Source organism: Mytilus galloprovincialis, chromosome 8 (assembly GCF_965363235.1).
Source record: "Mytilus galloprovincialis chromosome 8, xbMytGall1.hap1.1, whole genome shotgun sequence".
Classification (NCBI taxonomy): domain Eukaryota; kingdom Metazoa; phylum Mollusca; class Bivalvia; order Mytilida; family Mytilidae; genus Mytilus; species Mytilus galloprovincialis.
In genome coordinates this window covers 32,914,239-32,935,094 of record NC_134845.1, presented here as the reverse complement: position 1 = coordinate 32,935,094, position 20,856 = coordinate 32,914,239, and the positions used below count along the sequence as shown (strand labels likewise).

The window sequence follows — 20,856 nt, the reverse complement described above, 5'->3', positions numbered from 1 at the left end:
GTAAAAATGTCCTTAGCTAGTTTGGTCAAAGACACATCGTATGGATCAACTAATTCGTGATTGTGTCTATAAAATTTACGGAGTGTCAATTTTAATCTGTCCTCCTCATAACTTTGTTGAAGCAGTTTCTGTGTAAGGAGCACACTTCTGTATATTAAAACCATACTAAAACTATAGGGAGCACTTGCACCCCAACAAGAAGCGAACGGTCACTTCGAAAGGGTAAGCGTCTACTGTTAAATATATGCATGCGTCACCCACCATCCGAGTCCATACTATTTCAAAATCGGGTAAACGATAGAGTCTACAAAAGTACAGATAAAATAAAAATCCTAGTAGATAATTATCTAAGACCACGAAAATATGTCACTAATGAATTGAGTTGAGTTATATTCATATACGATCAATCAATAAAGCCGTGATTGTGATCGTAAAACTTTTGCAGATAAAAACAATCATCGCAGATATCACACTAATAGTTGTTAACGTCTAATCAAGGATTTGAATAGAACTACTATACAAATCCTTGTCTAATGTGCGTATCGTCTATAAAACACTGAAGACTGACGATGGAATCATGACAAAACAAAGTACGAAGCTTAAGCTAAAGGGCCCCACATTTTGAAAGGTTCAACAAGATACAGGAACTGTAATCTGTTCCAGGTGTATATACTCCTTAATGTTTCGATCAATTTAACGTTTTTAAATAATTAATTTATAAATATGACTAAAACAACGACAATTCATGTCATTATCGGAGTGACGATTGCTGAGGTGGTGAAAACTTCGGAGAGGTTACCGTATAAATGTTAATTCTTTTAAAAAAACACTCAGTAATTCTCGTGCTTTAAACATCAGTGTTCAAAAGCCAAAAACTTGGACTAAAGATGTAAGTATAATTAATGCACAAAGTTATTGTTTTCGAATTTACTAGCTAATTAAAAAAAAAATTAAATAGAAAATTAAGTGTAAACTATCTGATTTAATTGTTGATAATAGTCGTGAAACGTAAAGTTTAATATACGACGAATACATGTATTTTCGGAGGTTTATGTAGTTTGGATATTTTTTATACACTTACCTTGTATAATTGACACATGCATTTTTTGGTAAACAGTTTCCATTATTAAAGAATAGCAGAGGCAATACAAAACACACTAACAAAAATACCATTTTCTTAAACTGATATTGCTTGGTTGTTTTAGTTGTAACACAATAGAAATGTTTATCCCTGCAAATTTAAGCTTTAGTGTGTTCATGAACGTAAAGAACCACAGGAAATATGGTTTATGTATACAATACTCAATAAAAATAATATTGTCACGGAAGTATTTAGGTGATTTCCGTTATAATTGATCATAACGTATAAAGTTTGAAAAATCATGCTCTTATTTTATATATTCCAGTGATCATTATGTATGATTACATGAAGCCGATAGTTTTTCACGAACTTGATTTGTTATGAATGGTGGTTCTTTGAACGATTCACAAATGTAGTTATAAATGGTTCAAAATGTAAAACAAAATATTATACATGTAGTAGAATAAATAAAACCTTCATGGAATTTTACATTATAATAATGAATATAACGGATTGTACACTATTTAACGAACCTTTCCACAAGTGTAAAAAAAAAGGTACCAATTTTCTTGCACCATCTGCGCATTTCGACAATACATGTCTCTTCATTGATTCTCGTGGCCAAAATATTTGAAATCCAAAGCTTATATAAAAGATGAAGAGCTATAATCCAAAAGGTCCAAAAAGTATAGCCAAATCCGTGGAAGGAATCAGAGCTTTGCATGATGGAGTGTAAAGTATAACACACTGATGGAAGAACGGATTTATTTCCTATATATCAAGTACAAAGCTGACTGTTTTGTTTTTTTTAAAAGAAGCTTAAAAAATATGCAAGCTGAATATGCTGACTATGTGGTTTGGATTTTATTTATTGTGAAAGACCTAAAAAAATAAATAATCTAATTAAAAGTTTAAAAGTTTTTTTAACCTGAATATTTGTGGCATCTTTCAATCAAATTTACCTGGTTTTGTACAGATTAACTAAGTATTTATTGCCCTCTTGCAATTTTGTCGTCAATTTAAATGACAAGAAACAATTAACAGCATCAATGTCAGTTATATTCATTACACGTCAACTTTAGACCCAAGCCAGCATATGTCTTTCAGCTGTCTTTTTAAACAAATTAAAACAACACTTATAATTTTTGTGCTGTTGTAAAACTGTTGTTTTCTTGACGTTGGATTTTGCAAAGGGCTTTGTTTATATTCTGTTTTGTGTTTCTTTGTTGACATATCTGTTTGACTTTATTTGGAATAAAATTTTAACACAATGTTGACTGCTCTTCTCCTATTTACACATATCGCTTTCAATATAATTAAATTTTATGCGACTGTCATACAAGTGAGAGGTGTAGCTAGCTATAACACAAAGTTAGATCCACCAATTTCTACATAAAACATGCTTCTTCCATGTCAGGAATATGACAGTTGTTATCCATTCGTTTCATGTGCTTTGATCTTTTGATCTTGCCATTTGATTAGGGACTTTTCGTTTTGCATTTTTATCGGGGTTCGTTATTCTGTCATTTTACTTTATATCCAAGTGAAATCTGGACCAAACTTGTGTATTGCTGTTCATTTGTGTCTATCCACTAAATTTTACCTATTTAAAAAATTTCAATATTCTGCGGACAACATTTAGCAAATGAAATATATGCTTTAAGGACTATTATTCATGTCAGACATCAGTCTTTAGACTAATTTTAAAGTGTTAATTCGTCGAGTTGGCTAGATCAGTCTTGTTGTTTTTGTTTTACAAAACATAAAGGTACGAATAATCTTTGCTAGATGATCACTCCTATAAGCATGATAAGGGACCGACTGAAGATTGCATTTGTTTTGAATAAAGTGTAGGCCTTATTTAGGTTATCATTTCAGCTGTTTAAAGATTGTGTTATTTTTTTTTGACTTTGAAATTATAGGCATAACCAAAGTCATTCGATATAGACGTGCAACGTGAGGGTAATACAACAAGTAAGGAGTAGACTAAAACATGTATGAATAAAAATGATCTTTCAGTTAAGATAAGGGACAATAAAATCTGCATTGCTTGTCAACGTTCCTTTTTGCAATTAAAGTGTTCATTATTATATAATAATAATCGTTAAAAATAATAATAATCATTGCAAGCATGCAACTCCAACGAGATAACGCAGGACAATTTCGTATTTATTTAAGTAGTTTCTGCTGAGAGAAAAAATGTAAACAGTTTTTTTTTCCGCCAAACCTTGCATGATTGTTTCAAAATAAGTCAATGTATTTGTTGTCGAACTTTAATTCTAGAAACAAAAAGACACATTTATCTTCAAAACGAACTGTTAGACACCAAAGTCCACGTCTTTTGGCAAAACACAATCGAAAATGATTGTCAGGGAAGTAATAAATTATTTCCATTGATACATTGAATCAGTGATAAATCATAATTTATGATGATTGTGTAGTTGATACAACGTACACGTATACATCAAATAAATTAAACAGAGACAAAAACATCAACAAACGAAAAACACTGAATTACAGGCTCCTATCTTGGGACAGGTATATGCAGAATGTTTCACCACTACACAGGCTTTTAGGCGCCAAACCCCCCTCCCCCCTCCCCCGCTGATCTGGAAGAGTGGTGTAAGATCATAATAAAACAACAGCAATAAAAATCATTAGTTTTATATAAGGTACAAACACGACTAACAAAATCATCGATAACGCAAACTATTTATTTGGAGATGTTTTTATACTAACTTCTCAATCAGTACACGTAGACTATCAATTGGATAAAATGTACTATAGATAACAACAAAAAATGACGTAATTATTATGATATAGGTTTAGATTTTATTATGCTGACAACAAGCGTCGATTTATTCCACTTGTTTCTTCTTTTATATATCATGTATAAAAGTATATATTCCTGTGTTGGGGAATGTTCCTATTTTTCCTTCAATGCATTCACTTGCTGTCTGTTTGACATGTGCTTTTCTGTTAGTATGAAATAAAATACCATGATGCTTTTGTCTATTTGTTGTTATATAGTAAATGAATGACATCTTATAAATGTGATGCATCGAAGCGTTTTTCTTCATTTATCTTAGATCATTAACACTTAAACCCAAACATTTGAAACCTTGTATATCATGTATATATGCATACCTGGATGTATTTTGTATACTGTTTTTTTTTCGATTTTTGCCATAACGTTGTCCGTTTGTTTCATACCTTTGGCTTCATTCGACCATCTCTAAGTCTCTTCTAATACTTCTTACAAATACAAACAATAAACAACAACAAAATTATTTTACATACGTTTTTAATATAACTAAATAGTCCTCTAGCGTCAGCTTCAAAGAAATATTATAAAGAAACCTTTTTTTTTTCTCTAACTCGGTTAGGATTTTATGGATGTAGCAGACCAACTTGTTTTTCAGCAATATAGAAAATAAATATTAGTTTATATATAGCCATATTATTAAAAGCTTTATAAATATTTGTTTGTTTTGTTGACAGTGTCACAGAGAGATAAATTCAATTTCTATTGTTTTATAATTATGACATATTCTCTTTACTTTAAATATTCATCAAGGTACTATAAGAGACAGCCGAAAGATACCTAAGGGACTTTTAACTCATAAGTCGCAAATAAAATGACAACGTCTAGGTTAAAAAATGAAAATAAAAAGATCAATAGACAAATATGTAGCAAATAGTAGACGAAAACGAAAACTAAAAACTGAGCAACTATAACCCTACCAAAAAAAGGGTCGATCGCAGATGCTTTTGATGGATTATCAGATCCTGCTCCATGTGGGGTATCCGTCGTGTAGAAAGAAGGGAAGGTAACTTTTATTTTTGGTAAAATAAATCATGATATTGAACGGTCGATTAGGATGGGAACATACAATCCGATGTGTCTTATGGCACAGTGCCACGCTTTTTTCACTTTAAGAACAACATGTAATAACAACACTTTCATTGTTCCATAAGTGACCTGTGATGAGACAAAATGTCTGTCCCTACCTTATAATCAGCTATAAAACTAACGGCCTGATTTATGTAAATAACAAACAAAAACACAACACATATAGAGAAAACGACAACTTCTTAATTAAAGGCTCCTGATTTTCGCCCTGAACATGCATGAAGTATTTGTCACTGCACGTTAATCACATTAAAACCAATAATCAATCAATCATGAATTTTATTTCTTCGACAATAATCTTTTTTCTCACCTCAAAGATTTTATAAAATAAAAACTGCTTCTTTTATTTTCTTGCAATTCTTTATAGAATTGCTTAACATTCATCGTGCATAACCTATTGTTTAGACTTCAATTACGGGTCTGTATAGTTATCAGCGTTTATTCATCTCACGCGTATAACAAATATGCCAGACATTTCATGATTCTGTTGTTTTAAAGGGTTGTATTGAAAGGAGCATATATGGTGTTTAAGCTAGTGGAATAAATGGTTAATTTTAAAAATAGATGTTTTGTTTATCATACGTGAAGTATTATACCAAGTTCTCTGTATTGGAATTTGATTTCTATATTAATCCTTCAACAGAAAGACCCGATTGACCAATACTCAAAGGGAATATAAAACAATGTTAACAAGTGACTTAATCGCAACTTTTTTTCTACAACAATATCAAAGTGTCTTTGTTTTACAGTCATCTTCTTTAATATTTCGGTTATTTTCCTGGTCAAGTAATTTTGACATGGATGACATTGTAGTAGGTAATGTCAATTCGTCTTGACTTACACTTTCGTTGTTTTTACGTGCGACATTTTTGTTTTGCGTGCTGTTACTATTCATTACAACGTTAAATGAATTTGACCTTCCAGCTGTTATGTTTATTTCAGCAGAAATTTCATATTGATGTGACTTTCTTTTTTGTTCTTTTTCTAGTTGCTGATACATGTGCATATATCCCTCTTTATCGGAATTCGGTAGAGACGAAGTGGAAGATGAAGAATTGCTCCCATTAGTTCGTATTACACTTTTTTCGTAGTCATGTTTGACGGACTTCCTTTTTTCTAGTAAAGCATTATACGGATGGAGGTATCCATCTTCTGTTTTATCATGGAAGTTTGATTCCCCCTCATAATCATGGGAATGTGCGTTTTCTACTAATGAATGATACGGATGTAGATATTCGTTAGGGTCTTTAGTTTTATCTTCAATGTCTGAAGATTCACTTACAGACGAACTTACAACATCCAAGTAAATATTTGGTTTCTTCGGTATATTCGGTTTGTCACATGATACTACCATCTGACTTTCATCAATCACGTGATACATGTATAAGTCACTTTCCAACTCAATTTCCTCATCATTTGGTTTATCATTCGGAACATTCAAAACAACGGCTTCTGGATTTGTTATTACACGTAACTTTTTCTTCATAGCTTTCAGTTTATGTTTATAGCACAAGACCATTACAAGTATGAAACAAGCAGCTGACAGACAGTAAATTATCAGGTTCGTTGTTGTAAAAGGGCCTATAAAATATAAGTAATAAAATTGAGAATGGAAATGGGGAATGTGTCAAAGAGACAACAACCCGACCAAATAAAAAACAACAGCAGAGGGTCACCAACAGGTCTTCAATGCAGCGAGAAACTCCCGCACCCGGAGGCGTCCCTCAGCTGGCCCCTAAACAAATATATACTAGTCCAGTGATAATGAACGCCATAATTTCCAATTAAGTCATGAATATAAACTGCAAAAAGAATAAAAATTGTAAAACATGATTGACTGATTGCTGCAATTGCTATGCAACTGGTGAATAATTCAAATGTTATATATATTGCGAGAAAAAAAAATGAATACCATTATACAAACATGTTGGATGTGTACTGCTTGATATTTTTTATTTGTCATTGACTAAATAATAGCTAAAAATATCTGCGAGAACTGTCAGATCTGAACTTAGTGTTTGTTGTTGTTAAAGGGATTCGTTAATTCCCTGTCATTGCAAGTCTGTACTAATGTAAGCTGTTTTACTGTTTTTTTGTCGAACTAAATAGTTAAGCATTTCAAGTGATTTTGATTTTTTATTCTTATGTTGTACTGAGCACCATTGTCGGAATGTAATGGGGAGTAAGAAAACATGTATAACCCAGCACAATCTTTTGGTGCCTGTACCAAGCAAGGAACCTGTTATTTAGTATTTGTTTGTCTTTCTTGTTATGCCTCATATTTTTTTTTCGTTCATTGGTTGGTTCACAAACAAGGCCATTGTTTATAACTGACAATGTAGTATTGGTTAAGCTCATCGTAGAAGGTGGCACATTGATCTATAATTGTTTAAGTTATGACATGTCTGGTCCTTTATGGAGAGTTGTCTCATTTGCAATCATACTACATCTTCTTATTTAAAAAAACAAAAAAAAAAAAAATGGTTAAGATAGTCGATGAATATTGAATATTTTACTTGCATTTCGTAAGACTTTAATAGTAACAAAGAGTGCCAGAACTTTTAAATTAATTTAGAATTTGTAGAAATAAAATATGGTATGTTGTTCAATGTTGTGTATGTATTCATAAAAAAATAGAAGGGTATACATTTCACTATTATTTAGCATGTATTGATCAAGAAAGTACGAACTATAAAGTCAAATTTTGCCAAGCCTTTTACACAAACCACATACCTGTTTGTTCAAGAAGATTATTTTTAACAGATTTTGTTACTGTTTCATCAGAAACTTTGTCTAGAAAAGATAAAGAATGACAAAACCTATATATGTTGATATTGATGTTAAAACTAAACGTTAAATCCTATTATACATTAAATTAATAAAAACGAACAAAAAATGATTTCGTGATTTTGTATATTGTGAAGTATTTTGTGGAAAAAAATAAAATTAAATTAAAAAAAAACAATAGTAATTTTTAGCAGCTTTTTTGACAATTAAATAACAATTGATGATTCACACAACATGTAAAAATCCTTCAGTGTGAGGTAAATGGTTAAGTTTTTTAAAATTTACCATAAAAAGTTAAACAAATATATTCATCAACATGAAAATGCAATTGTCGTTTCCTAAACAGTTTTAATATCCTGCTAAGAATAATGAGATTTTTTTCCGACGGTTTGTGCCCTTTGAACTTAAGGACGCTTAACTATGGCAACAGAATACGCATGCTCGAAAATCCTTTCTGTGATTGGACAAAATGCTGTCATGGTGGGTGATTTGGTTGTGTTTGAAAAAACGTCTCGTTAATTATATCGTGATGGAAAGCAAGTGAAAAATTATAAATATTTGAACTAGATCTTACAAAGATTTATATTTTTATTAAAATAATTGTTTCTCCAATAGCTCTTTGTATCCGTGACAGCTGTTTATTCGGGACAATTATATAATGTTTAATGTAAACTTTGTTGTACGAACGTACATGACTTTTAAAACGCACTTACGCATGTGAGATTTCCTCGGGGTTTTGGTGAATGTAAACAGAAAGATACGAGGACCGAAAATACTGAACACAAACAGAGAAAACGTTATCTAAATGGTATCTTTGTGCTTCTGAAGGTTATCGAAATGATAGTTTTAAACATATACTCAAATTTAAATACGTCGGATATCTTTTTTAAAGATAGTTCTTGTTATATTTGAAAATATTATTGACAAAAAGTAATTTAAGCGGTTTTCTTTCTTTTTGTTTGTGCATCTGTAATTTTTTGACTGTATTTATATATACATCTACCTTTTATGATAACTCTGGAATGATCGTTTTAAGACAAAACACATGTATGCAATATATCTTACCTGTGATTTCCAATTTCTTGATAAAAGTAGTTCTGCTTGTACTTTTGATTTTGATTTCATCTATCGAAAGTTATAAAAAAATATATTGAAACATTTTGTCACACAATCAACACTAAATGAAAGTTAGCCCTTTGAAACTGGTAGATGAATGTATTTTCAAAATATGAATATTTGATGTTAATCATTCTGATAATGTGGATAACTCATCATAGATACGAGGATTGCAATTGTGTTCTTGCGTCAGAATCGCGTTTCGTCTACAAAAAACCTCACTAGGGACACTCGAATAAAAAAGCAAAGTTAAAATGCCCAAATAAAGTATGAAATTTAAGAGCATTGATGAACAGAGTCCTAAAGGTTTTGTCAAACACAGCTTTATCTATTACTGAGGTAGAAAAGCCTTGGAACTTCAAAATGGCTAGGTTTTGTAAACAGATAATTTATATTTTTTCAGACCATATCAATTTAAATTCATGTCATCAGAAAACTGCTGACAACTGGGCAAGTGATACTCAGGAGTTGAACCTTGCCTTTGTGAAGTTCCAAGGCTTTTCTACCTCATAAGATTTAATAATTGATACCAATATGTTGTTTAATGAGACTGGATATCCTGCACTTATTATGTACTTGACTATTAATTTATTTATTTTTTATTTATTGATCAGGATTTTGATTTTAAATGGACGAAAGAGGGCTGTTTAATGATCCGTTTTATTCAAGGATGCCTGAGAACCCAGGTTATAATTTTGTGACTATGAAAACATGGGTGAAATCAATCAATGTATTGCCAATTTTAGTATGTCAACATGTTTACAATGCACAAACCACCATATATCTCTGCGATAACAAGTGTCAAAGTCTGGTCATAGAAATAAAAGCAATAATTTTATGCATTTATCTTAGCAAAATTAAAGTATAGAAGAATCATGTCCTACGTATACTCTTCTGAGGTCAGGATTTGCATATGTCACACCTATTATATTATTTAAAAGGAAATTGTCAAAACAGCATGATTGGAACAATTTCATACGTAAATGCATATAAACAAGTGGAAAATGCAAGATCATAAACCATTACATTATGTAAAATCAAAACTTACCTGAGGTGGTATCTGTAGAAACATACGGACTTAGTGTCGTGATTTGTTCTTCAGAAGTACAGGAGCCATTAACATGGTTACATCTACGAAATATCAATACTTTTAGAAGGAAGACTTGCTATAAGGTACCTTTTGTTTGGTTCTAAATGCTTCGTATTTTGATTTTTTGCCTTTTTTTAGCGTTTGTGATTCCAATATCACCAATGATTCTGTTGTTGATGAGCTGCTCGTTTGGCGTACAGTACTAAATTATGGTATCGATCATGAATTTATCTAAAAGAACTGTTTCGTTCGCAGCTACCATTTGTACAATTAGTAAACTCATACTAGCCACAAGGCTTTAAATTTTGAAGTGCGTCTGTCTTCCAAAAAACTAATATTTTCTTAAAATCCTTTATACCCTCATTTTCCAGTGGCAGTCCAAATTTCCCTGACCATCATCCCGAATGACCTCTATCATGTAAAGACCTACCTATTGTATTTATTGTTCACTTGTTCTCGTCCTGAACATGCATGACATATTTGCCACTGGACGTTAAGCAATCAACAATCAATCATCTAAAACACTGAAGTGGTTCTGTTTAATGTTTAATGTTTCACTACCGACAGTAATTAAAATACGATAGGAGTTTTTACTAACAAAAACAATAATCCGCTTCTTGTTATTCAGTCTGTCGGAATCTAAAGCCTAGAATTTACTCATTATTATCTGTTATTTATATCACAGTTATTTATCTCTAAATGAATTACAAAAAGCAAACGTATTGTGTATATAGTCTCAAATGAACATAGTTTCATTTTGTTCAAACTAGTGGCAATATATATATAGAAATAGGAAAAGCACATAGTTTGCTTTAATACCTGTTTCGTTTTGAACACCGTGTATTATGTGGGCTTTGTTGTTTGATTTTTCATGTAATTTTGGTTTTCACTCAATGTACTTTGTTCATATTACCTTTCAGTTATGGAACATTTACAGATGCTTGTACATTTCTTGCCGTAATTACGAGGACCACACGGTTGGCATGGAATTCCATTTTCTTCTGTATTATATCCTATTTGGCATACTGTAATATTAACTGTAACTATGTAACTTTATCTAAATACTTTACTTGATATGGAACGATACTGCCGTTAATAGTCAAACTGTACACTAATGATAAGGATATAATCAGAGCTTATATAACAAGATTTACACTCTGTTCTGTACCTTTAAGAATTATGATATCTTGTTATCTAACCAAAAAGGTAAGTTTCCTCAACTGGAGCTGATGAGATCTTCTTCAGTAATAGTAAGTACTGTCATTTTTTTTAACAACTGTTTTAAGTTTTATGACCTTGTTTATCTTTTATTATTTTTCTGTTTATTACCCTGACGATGTTAGATTCAATTGACATATCAGTTTTGAATTATGCACTTGGTATCATACGAATTGCATTTGATAATATGGATCACGTAAAAAATACATTCCGTTTTAATAATTATATGGTCCTTACTATGATAAATGTATAGACTTTTTATAAATAAAAAAAATATCGAGTTTTGATTATCACAGTTATCCGGATGGTTCCTAAAGTTTTTATCTATACATCAAATATTTGCTTAAATACCAAGACTAAAATCGAAATACTTCAACCTGTGGTAGTTCAGGAAAACAGTAGTTCATCTACATCAGAATTAGAGAATATCATGGATCAGATTAATTTACCGAAATACACATTAGCGTTTGATGATTTAGAAAAAGGAAAATCACTGATACAGAGTTTCAACGATATCTTTTCTAAAAGTGAAACAGATATAGGATACACATCAATGGTTAAACATCGAATTGAACTTACAGAAGATACACCATTTAAGACATAGACGAGTTCCACCATGTATGCTTGAAGAAGTAAGAAATCATCTTCAACAACTACTTTCGGCAGGAATCATAAGACGCTCTCACTCTCCGTGGTCGTCTAATGTTGTACTAGTTAGGAAAAAGGATGGAAAACTACGAATGTGCGTAGACTATCGTCAGTTGAATGACAGGACAATAAAGGATTCATATGCTCTTCCGCGCATTGAGGAAATATTAGATTCACTAGGAGGGAATACTTACTTTACCGTTTTAGATATGAAACGTGGATACCACCAAGTAGACATAGCCGAAGAACATAAACAGCGTACTGCGTTCACGGTTGGACCGTTGGGATTCTTTGAATTGAACAGGCTACCATTTGGACTGGACTTGCCAACTCACCTGCTACCTATCAACGTTTGATGGAGGAATGCCTTGGCGATTTACATACTAGAATATGTTTTATCTACTTAGATGATTTGATCATTTTTTCTCGTACATTCGAAGAACATCTGGATAGATTAGAAAGAGTATTACAACGTCTCCGAGAAGTAGGATTAAAACTGTCTCCGAAAAAGTGCAATTTCTTTCAACGCAAGGTGAAATATATTGGACACATTGTATCATCAGATGGAGTAGAACCGGATCCAGAAAAGATAGAAAAAGTAGTTAATTGGCCAAAACCAACAACAGCAGAAGAAGTCCGCCAATTTCTTGGATTCGTGGGTTATTATAGGAAGTTCATACGAGATTTCTCAAAGATCGCACGTCCACTCACTGATCTTATGCCATCAACACGAAGAAAAGTGCGAGGAAAGAAAGATCAGAAACAACAACGTAAACCTTGTATATGGAATAAAGAACAAGAAATTGCATTCCACCAACTAAAACAACATTTATCATCACCACCAATACTTACCTTTCCAGACTTCAACAAGCCTTTTGAATTACATACTGATGCCTGTCAAAATGGACTAGGAGCAGTCTTGTACCAAGAACATCATGGACTAAAGAAAGTAATAGCCTATGCAAGCAGAGGTCTTACAAGAGCTGAAAAGAATTATCCCGTACATAAACAGGAGTTTTTAGCGTTGAAGTGGGCCGTAACAGAGAAGTTTAAGGACTATTTACTTCAACAAAGATTTACAGTATTGACGGATAATAACCCTCTCACATATGTATTATCAACAGCAAAACTCGACGCTACAGGTCATCGCTGATTAGCTGCACTATCTTCGTTTAACTTCGACATTATATACCGTCCTGGTAAGAATAATGCAGACACCGATGGAATGTCTCGATTGCCTGGAATAACCAACCAACAAGAAACCATCACGTTAGATTCAGTAAAAGCCGTGTGTAAGTCAACACTTCAATGCAACTATGTGGAGTCTTTAACACATTCATCAGAAGTATTGGATGATATACCGGAAGTTTTACATGGACAACAGATTGATATAAGAGAAACTCAAAAGGAAGGCCCGAGTATTCGATATTGGTTGACAAATTTCAGTAAAGGTATCAAACCACGGAAACATGATATAGAACCATCTCCATACAACAACTTATTATACACCAACTTTGAAAAGCTTAGAATAAAGAAAGGACTACTATACAGAAGGATCATGATTGAACACGAAGAAAAAGATCAACTAGTATTACCAATTTCACAGATACAAGCCGTACTGAAGACATTACATAACAACATGGGTCATCAGGGACGAGACAGAACTACATCACTTATAAAAGAAAGATTCTTTTTGGTATGGCATGACGAAAGACATAGACCAATGGATACAAAAATGCCCAAGATGCATATGGAGAAAGACACCAACAAATGAAAGAGCACCACTTAAAAGCATAACAACTAGTCAGCCTATGGAAATTGTTTGCATGGATTTCTTGAAATTAGAGATTTCAAAAGGAGGATATTAATATGTTCTTGTGATAACAGATCATTTCACAAGATATGCACAGGCGATCCCTACTAAGAATACCACTGCAAGAACTACCGCAGATGCATTTTTTCGAAACTTTGTTGTACACTACGGTCTGCCTCATCGTATACATTCCGACCAAGGTGCTAATTTTGAAAGCCGTCTGATAAATGAGCTCTGTGAAATCACTGGAATTAAAAAATCAAGAACCACACCTTACCATCCACAAGGCAACGGCCAGTGTGAAAGATTTAACAGAACGCTTATAAACATGCTAGGAACACTCCATAAAGATCAAAAGAGAGATTGGAAATCATACTTAGCTCCGATAACACATGCATACAACTGTACAAAACATGACAGCACAGGATATCCACCGTTTGAATTGATGTTTGGACGAAAACCAAAGTTGCCAGTAGATCTTATGTTTGGACTTACAGATGATAAAGAAGTGAAAAGTGCAACAAAGTATATACATAATTTAAAAGAAAAGTTGAAGAAGTCATACCAACTAGCTTCAACATCTGCCGAAAAATCTCGTATTAGACAGAAGAAAGGATATGACGAGAGAGTGAAAGGTGCTATACTCCATAAAGGTGATGGAGTATTAGTCAAGATACTAGCATTCGAGGGAACCAATAAACTTGAGGATAAATGGGAAGAGGATCCTTATATAGTTTTAGAACAACCGAACATTGAAATACCAGTTTTTGTAGTCAGGAAGGAAAATGGAAGCGGAAGAAAAAGAACACTTCATAGAAATAACTTGTCACCTATTGGAAGCATAGATGTTTTGGAAGAGGAGGTTAGGCCAGTACCAGAACCAAGAAAACCTGTTCCAAAGCCAAGACTCAGACGTAATCAACCACAAAAAGAAACTCCAACCAAGGTCATATCAGACGTTGAAACTGTCACGGACAGTGAGGATGAATCCTTTGTGGTAATGTGGAATGAACCAGAAAGTGATAAGGAGACAGATGTCATCGTACAATCAGACGATGAAATTGATACTGTTCCTGATGAAATTGACGTTCCTGGTAACGTTGATGACGATCAAGTCCGCACCAGCGAACCGGATTCTGATTCAGTAGAGGACGCTCACGATGCTGATGATGAATTACAGATCCAAGATCAAAATGAAGAAAATGATGAAGCAAATAGTTTTGTCCAAGATGCTCCAGTAGAGGAATCAGAAACAGAAGATGAAGAAGACGAAGAAGAGGAAACAAGCGACAATGTAGTAAGACGATCCACTAGAACGAAAATATCAACAGCAACTACTAAGTACAAAAATTTTGTGGCAAAAAGTGCCCAGAAAACAGATTGGATGATACGAGCAGAATATCTCAAGTCAGCTGCGTCTCAGGAATTTTCTCCAAATACGGCGATGATGTGTCGAAGGCCATGCTGAAGTTAATTACGAAGTCAGATGATTGAGGATATTGAAGCGATTTTGTGTTAGACGAGGACGTCTTTTCCTTCTGACCGTGGGAAGACAGTTGATATAGATATTTTGAAACATTTGATGTCATGGAAGACATTTTCTCAGAAGGGGGAGAATGTGGTAGAGACGATTTTCATTGATTTCATTATTTTAATCACTTCTCTTTATAGTTTATCATTATTACTTATTGACCAGTTTATCTATGTATTATTTAATCATTAGAGTATTTAGTATTAATTAGCTTTGCTTGACCGCACAGTTGTAGCTATTTCTACCTGTACAATTTATATATCATTAGTTAGAAAGCTCAGGTGAATTTCTCTGTGGTCAGAATTATCTGTGTTCTCATTGGTTAATTGGGACATACCCCCAGATTTGAAATGGGTATTGTTTGAGTAAAATGGAGAATTTATATTTAGTTTAGTTTGTGCCATTTCTATATTGTTTGGAACGGAATGATATTTCATTGATAGTCATTTGCAGTATTTTGGACATATGGAATTTAGTATATTCACTTTATAAGGTAAGAATGCACTTTATTTACTTTGAGTTGTATGAGAGATGAATGAATTGTATGGAACGCTTTAAGCCCTATTTGGTAGGTATAACCCTATATCCCTATATTATGTAAATGTGTGTAAAAGAGTTGATTCAGAGTATGATCTATATGAAAGCGTAGTTTGCAAGTAGGGAGATAGATTTTTGAATGATTCTGAGAATGACATTTGACCCTTATGTCATGAGTCTTATACGTCACATTGCTTTATATTGATACTACGTCATAGCCAGTAATTTTAATATATGATAACGAAGTTTATATTACTATTGTAATTGATTATAAAAATATTGTAATGCTTTGATTATATGGAACTATAATGTGTATTTGAATACTTATTGTGTTGTACGTTGTTTGTAGGACCCATTGATCATACAAACATATATTTGATGATTGAAGTAGAGCATTGGTTATAATGCTAATGTAATACTGTTGATGTTAAAGCCTGATTCCATAAATCGGTAAGGCCTATCTTGATCTCTATTGATATACGTATTATTGATATACTATGGTACCTTGATATATGTTAATTGAATGTTTGATAGTTATATTCAAATGTAGATCATATACTTAGTTTTACGTTCACGATCGTTATGGCTATGATATTTTAACTTTGTATTCATCAAATGACGTCAGCTTTTATAAATGCAAATATGTGATTACTTCATATGTAACTGTGATGATTAATAACTTTATTATATATTTGTTATTATTATTTCAGGGCTGTATTTATTATATTTCCTGAATATTAATAAAGTATGAAGAACCCTAAACAGAGTGTTGTTATACGACCCTTAAAAAACCACCCTGTTATATTAACAATTTGACAAGCTTTTTCATGTTGGTAAGAAATATGATCAGTTTTGATTTTACTGTGAGTTTTATTCTCAATAACTTGCCTTGACAATTGTCACCAATCTGCTCACTTCCAAAGCAGCAGTAGTCCTCTTGTCTAAAATGGTTAAAACAAATATATAAGGTGTAAAAAATACTTTCAATTCAACGAATGTAATAAAATGTTTTTATTTGCGCATTGTTTGCAATTTCTTTGTTAAAGTTGTAAACGTTTACTTTTGCAGTAGTTTTGTTCCTGAATCTAGCCTCATTAACTTAATATCCACAAGTCTAATATTTCCCCGAAAATAAAGCATTGCATTTGTTTTAGAAATAAAAGTACTTTCATGTTTTGATTTGACAAAGGAGTGAATAATGATGACTTATAGAAGATCATGATTATTGAAGTTAAAATTAGCATACATAAAATTGAGAATGGAAATGGGGAATGTGTCAAAGAGACAACAACCCGACCATAGAGAAGACAACATCAGAAGGTCACCAACAGGTCTTCAATGCAGCGAGAAATTCCTGCACCCGCTGGGGTCCTTCAGCTGGCCCCTTAACAAATATATATACTAGTTCAGTGATAATGAACGCCATACTAAACTCCACATTGTACACAAGAAACAAACCTTATGCTTTTTTTTGTTTGAAATATTTTTTTACAAAAGATGTTACAGTACAAGTGTAACATTCATTGCGGACCTCTATGGCCTTGAAGTTATGATATCAAGATGTACACTTTATCTCCATCAGATAATATTTCAAATGACAAGATGGATGAAGTTAAAGGCCACGGTGATCTCAAATATGTTTCTCATTACAGGGCATTAAAAAAAGAGAGAGCTAAGATAAATATCTTCTCTATAGATGCATTATGCGTCATTATGATCAGATTCAAAATTTATATTGGGGAAAAAACGATGTTAATGTTTAGATCATGCCTTTTTTGTAAATAAATTCACAACGTTTAATTCCGTCCAACTTTTCTACAAAAGAATGTATTGTTGTTATCTGTTAGTTGATGCTAAATTAGAATCAAATGATAAATCCCCCCCCCCCCCCAAAAAAAAAAGATTATATAAACGACTCATTGGAGTTCCCCGAAAACTTATAGATACATTTAACCGTTTTCAATGAGCAAAGTCAATTATTTGACATAAAAATAACTGTATTGTGTAACTTTTGATTGTCCTCGAGGACCATTCAGTAACACATTAACAGCGCTTGAAGCTTTTGAAATGCTATTCAAAATTGAGATTTCATCTGAATCACTACGTTTACAAAAGTCAAATATAATTCGTTAAATATTCACAGTTATTTACTGCATATTTCGCTGTTTCTTAGAGAGGGAAACTCTTTTCTATACTAGTAGATGATAAAATATACATTAAATATATATGTCGATAGATATATTCATGTCAGACATAGATGTTGTTGAAATGTTTACATTGATGATGAGTGTTATTATTGAAAGGAGAACATTTAAACACCATGTTTTAGGCTACTTTCAATCTATTCCATTGCAAATATGAGCTGTACAATTGTATATACAATAAGACAAAAATATATTTCAAGTGACATATACCACTTGAATAATGTAGATAAACTCATCATATATACCAGGATTAAAATTTGTTTTGCTATATACATATATATGCATTACATCTACAAATTTAAAGGACTCATCAGTGGCGAATGCATAAAACAAATATTAAAAGGTCAAATAAAGAACGTTTGTAGGATATGATCAATGCACAACTTACATTTCATACTCCCTCTTAAATGGAAACTCGCGTTTTACATATCAAAAGTGTAAGCTATGAATATAAAGGTCAGACTCGGGTTGATAGCGGTAATTGACATACACTCCAAACAAATTTATTTCGAAAGGTCTGCATAATTTACACATAAATATTTAGTTCAGACTATCATGTTGATAGCACCAATCGACGTGAAGTTCAAATAAACTTTTTTTGAAATTTCTGCAAAATTCATATAGTCTTTATTAATTTTGAAAAATACTCACGTTGTACGATTTTTACACACATTTCCTGTTAAACAGGATCCATGAATGATGAACAGAACAGGTAACAAAACATAATACAGTAACATTAGCATTTTCGATTTTGGAAATAGCTAATGTTTTAATTAGACATAATCAAACACTGAGCGATTACGTTACAATTGTTTCCAGTACAAAATCAACACAGGAAACAAAGTTCACATATACAAAATACAATCAAAATTTATTGTTAGGGAAATATTTAGTTATTTCCGTTAATACATCGCATCCTTGATAAATATTATGATATTGAATTGCACACTTTAACCCACAAGTGGAGTTATTACAAAAGCTGCACCAGTAAGGGAAATCAATCGCGAATTATAAAAAATGTAAATGAACGATATAAAATAGAATGAAAAGGGAAAGAAAAGAGAGCAGCTAACGGCCACTAAAGGGCATAACATCCGGCATCCGGAGGCGGGATTCGAATGGCGACTAAACAAAATGTGTACTACATTTGTAGCTAATTGAAAAGGGAGATGCATACCTTAACAAAAATACGCGGTCTTAGAAGTTAACGATGAAAACAAAAGATCAAATAAAATGTTTATGAATATATACTTGATAAAATGTTCCCACCCCCATCTTTGCGAAAACACAAAAAAAATCCCTGAATTAATATTGGATTTGACTAAAGAAAACTTATACTATGCATCAGTCATGAGGCGAATAACATTGTAATGTAATACATTATATTACAATTACAATTACTTTCACACAACCATGCATTAAATTACAATTACATGCATTTATCAATGCAGTGCATTATATTACAATTACTTTTGCAAATTTATGCATTGAATTACACATGACATAAGGAAATGTTATTATTAAGTGGAAAAAAATATTATGGAAAACAAAATGAAGTCACGAAAGGATCTAGTATATGCAATAACTGTTTCGTATGCATATTAAATTCAAGTAACAACTAAATGTCTATTCAATATAATTATTACATTTTTACATCATAAAGGTTTCAATGTATACATCTCTGAATTTTCTATAAACAGAAATTACAGAGATGAAATTTGATATTTATTTTAACTTCACTTTTATAAGTGTACATTTGTTTTTTAATTCCAATCAAAAAATATTTACTGAGAATGTGTTTCCTAATTTTACAATATCTTATTACCAAGTTTCAAAATGGTGAAAAGATTAATTTTCAAACCAACTAATTAGTGTATAGACAATGGTCTATTTTTCTGTTATTTAATCATGAAAAGGTAATTGTAATATAATGCATTACATTAAAACACTTTTATAGTAATGTTTCCTGAAAAAAAGCAATATCCAAATGATTATGTTCTTAATTATTAATCCAGAAATCTTAAATTCTGCTTAAGCTGAATCTCTAGCAATCTGTGAAAGATATATAGTATGTGAAAATAGTAATGGCATGAAATACAATGTTATGCAGGAAATTACACAACTCTTTTCTCAAGTAATGCATTAAATTACAGTTACACTTAATACAAACATAGATCAGATTTTTTTCTAAAGGTGCTTTTTCTTGATCTGGAAAACTCAGTCCATGAATTTTTAAAAAGGTTTTTTTATTAAAGAAATCAAGGAAACAAAGACTGTATGAAATTATTAACTCCGATGAAAATTCAAAAAGGAAAGTCCCTAATCAAAGGACAAAATGAAAAGCTGAAACACGTAAAACGAATGGATAATTACTTTTATATTCTTCCTGACTTGGTACATGCATTTTCTTATGTAGACACTGGTGGATTGAACCTGTTCTTATAGCTCATTTATCAGTAGTAAACTACAATACTGCACATTTCAAGATAAAAATCCTTCTCAGTTACTAAAACACTTCTTCCAATGTTTCTTACAATTTAAAGAAGTTGTAAAACTTCTAATCCTTACTGTATCGTCTTATCAACTTTTGAAATAAACTAAGTCCCTTTTATTAATAAAGTTCTGAAAACTCAAACATTTCATTATTTTCTTCCTGTTACGTAGTGGACATTTTGATGAGTGTCATAGTGGACACAACTGTTTCGAACGAAGTGGACAAAATCTTTCGTAGTTGACATCAACCCTATTCTATGTTGATAAAAACATACTGAAAATGACATGCAACTAACCCTTGTTATTTGATTGCACGATTATAATTGAAAATCGACAAAATCTGCAATACTTGTTTCGTAGGTGACCGTTTTGTAGTGGACATATTTACATGTTTTGTTTACCCCCTCACAATCCCTATATTGCAA

General features: G+C 32.1%; 1 protein-coding gene across 1 annotated transcript; it reads right to left on the bottom strand.

Moving 5' to 3' along the window:
• Positions 1–5,716: 5,716 nt before the first annotated feature.
• Positions 5,717–18,720, bottom strand: LOC143043241 (uncharacterized). The gene is made up of 7 exons (XM_076215642.1): positions 18,590–18,720; positions 16,623–16,675; positions 10,901–11,012; positions 9,946–10,028; positions 8,847–8,906; positions 7,728–7,787; positions 5,717–6,575 (listed from the first exon to the last, which is right to left on the bottom strand). Exons 1-7 carry the CDS (start codon positions 18,679–18,681, stop codon positions 5,722–5,724), a joined length of 1,314 nt encoding a protein of 437 aa, XP_076071757.1. The 5' UTR covers positions 18,682–18,720; the 3' UTR covers positions 5,717–5,721.
• Between the last annotated feature and the right edge of the window lie 2,136 nt (positions 18,721–20,856).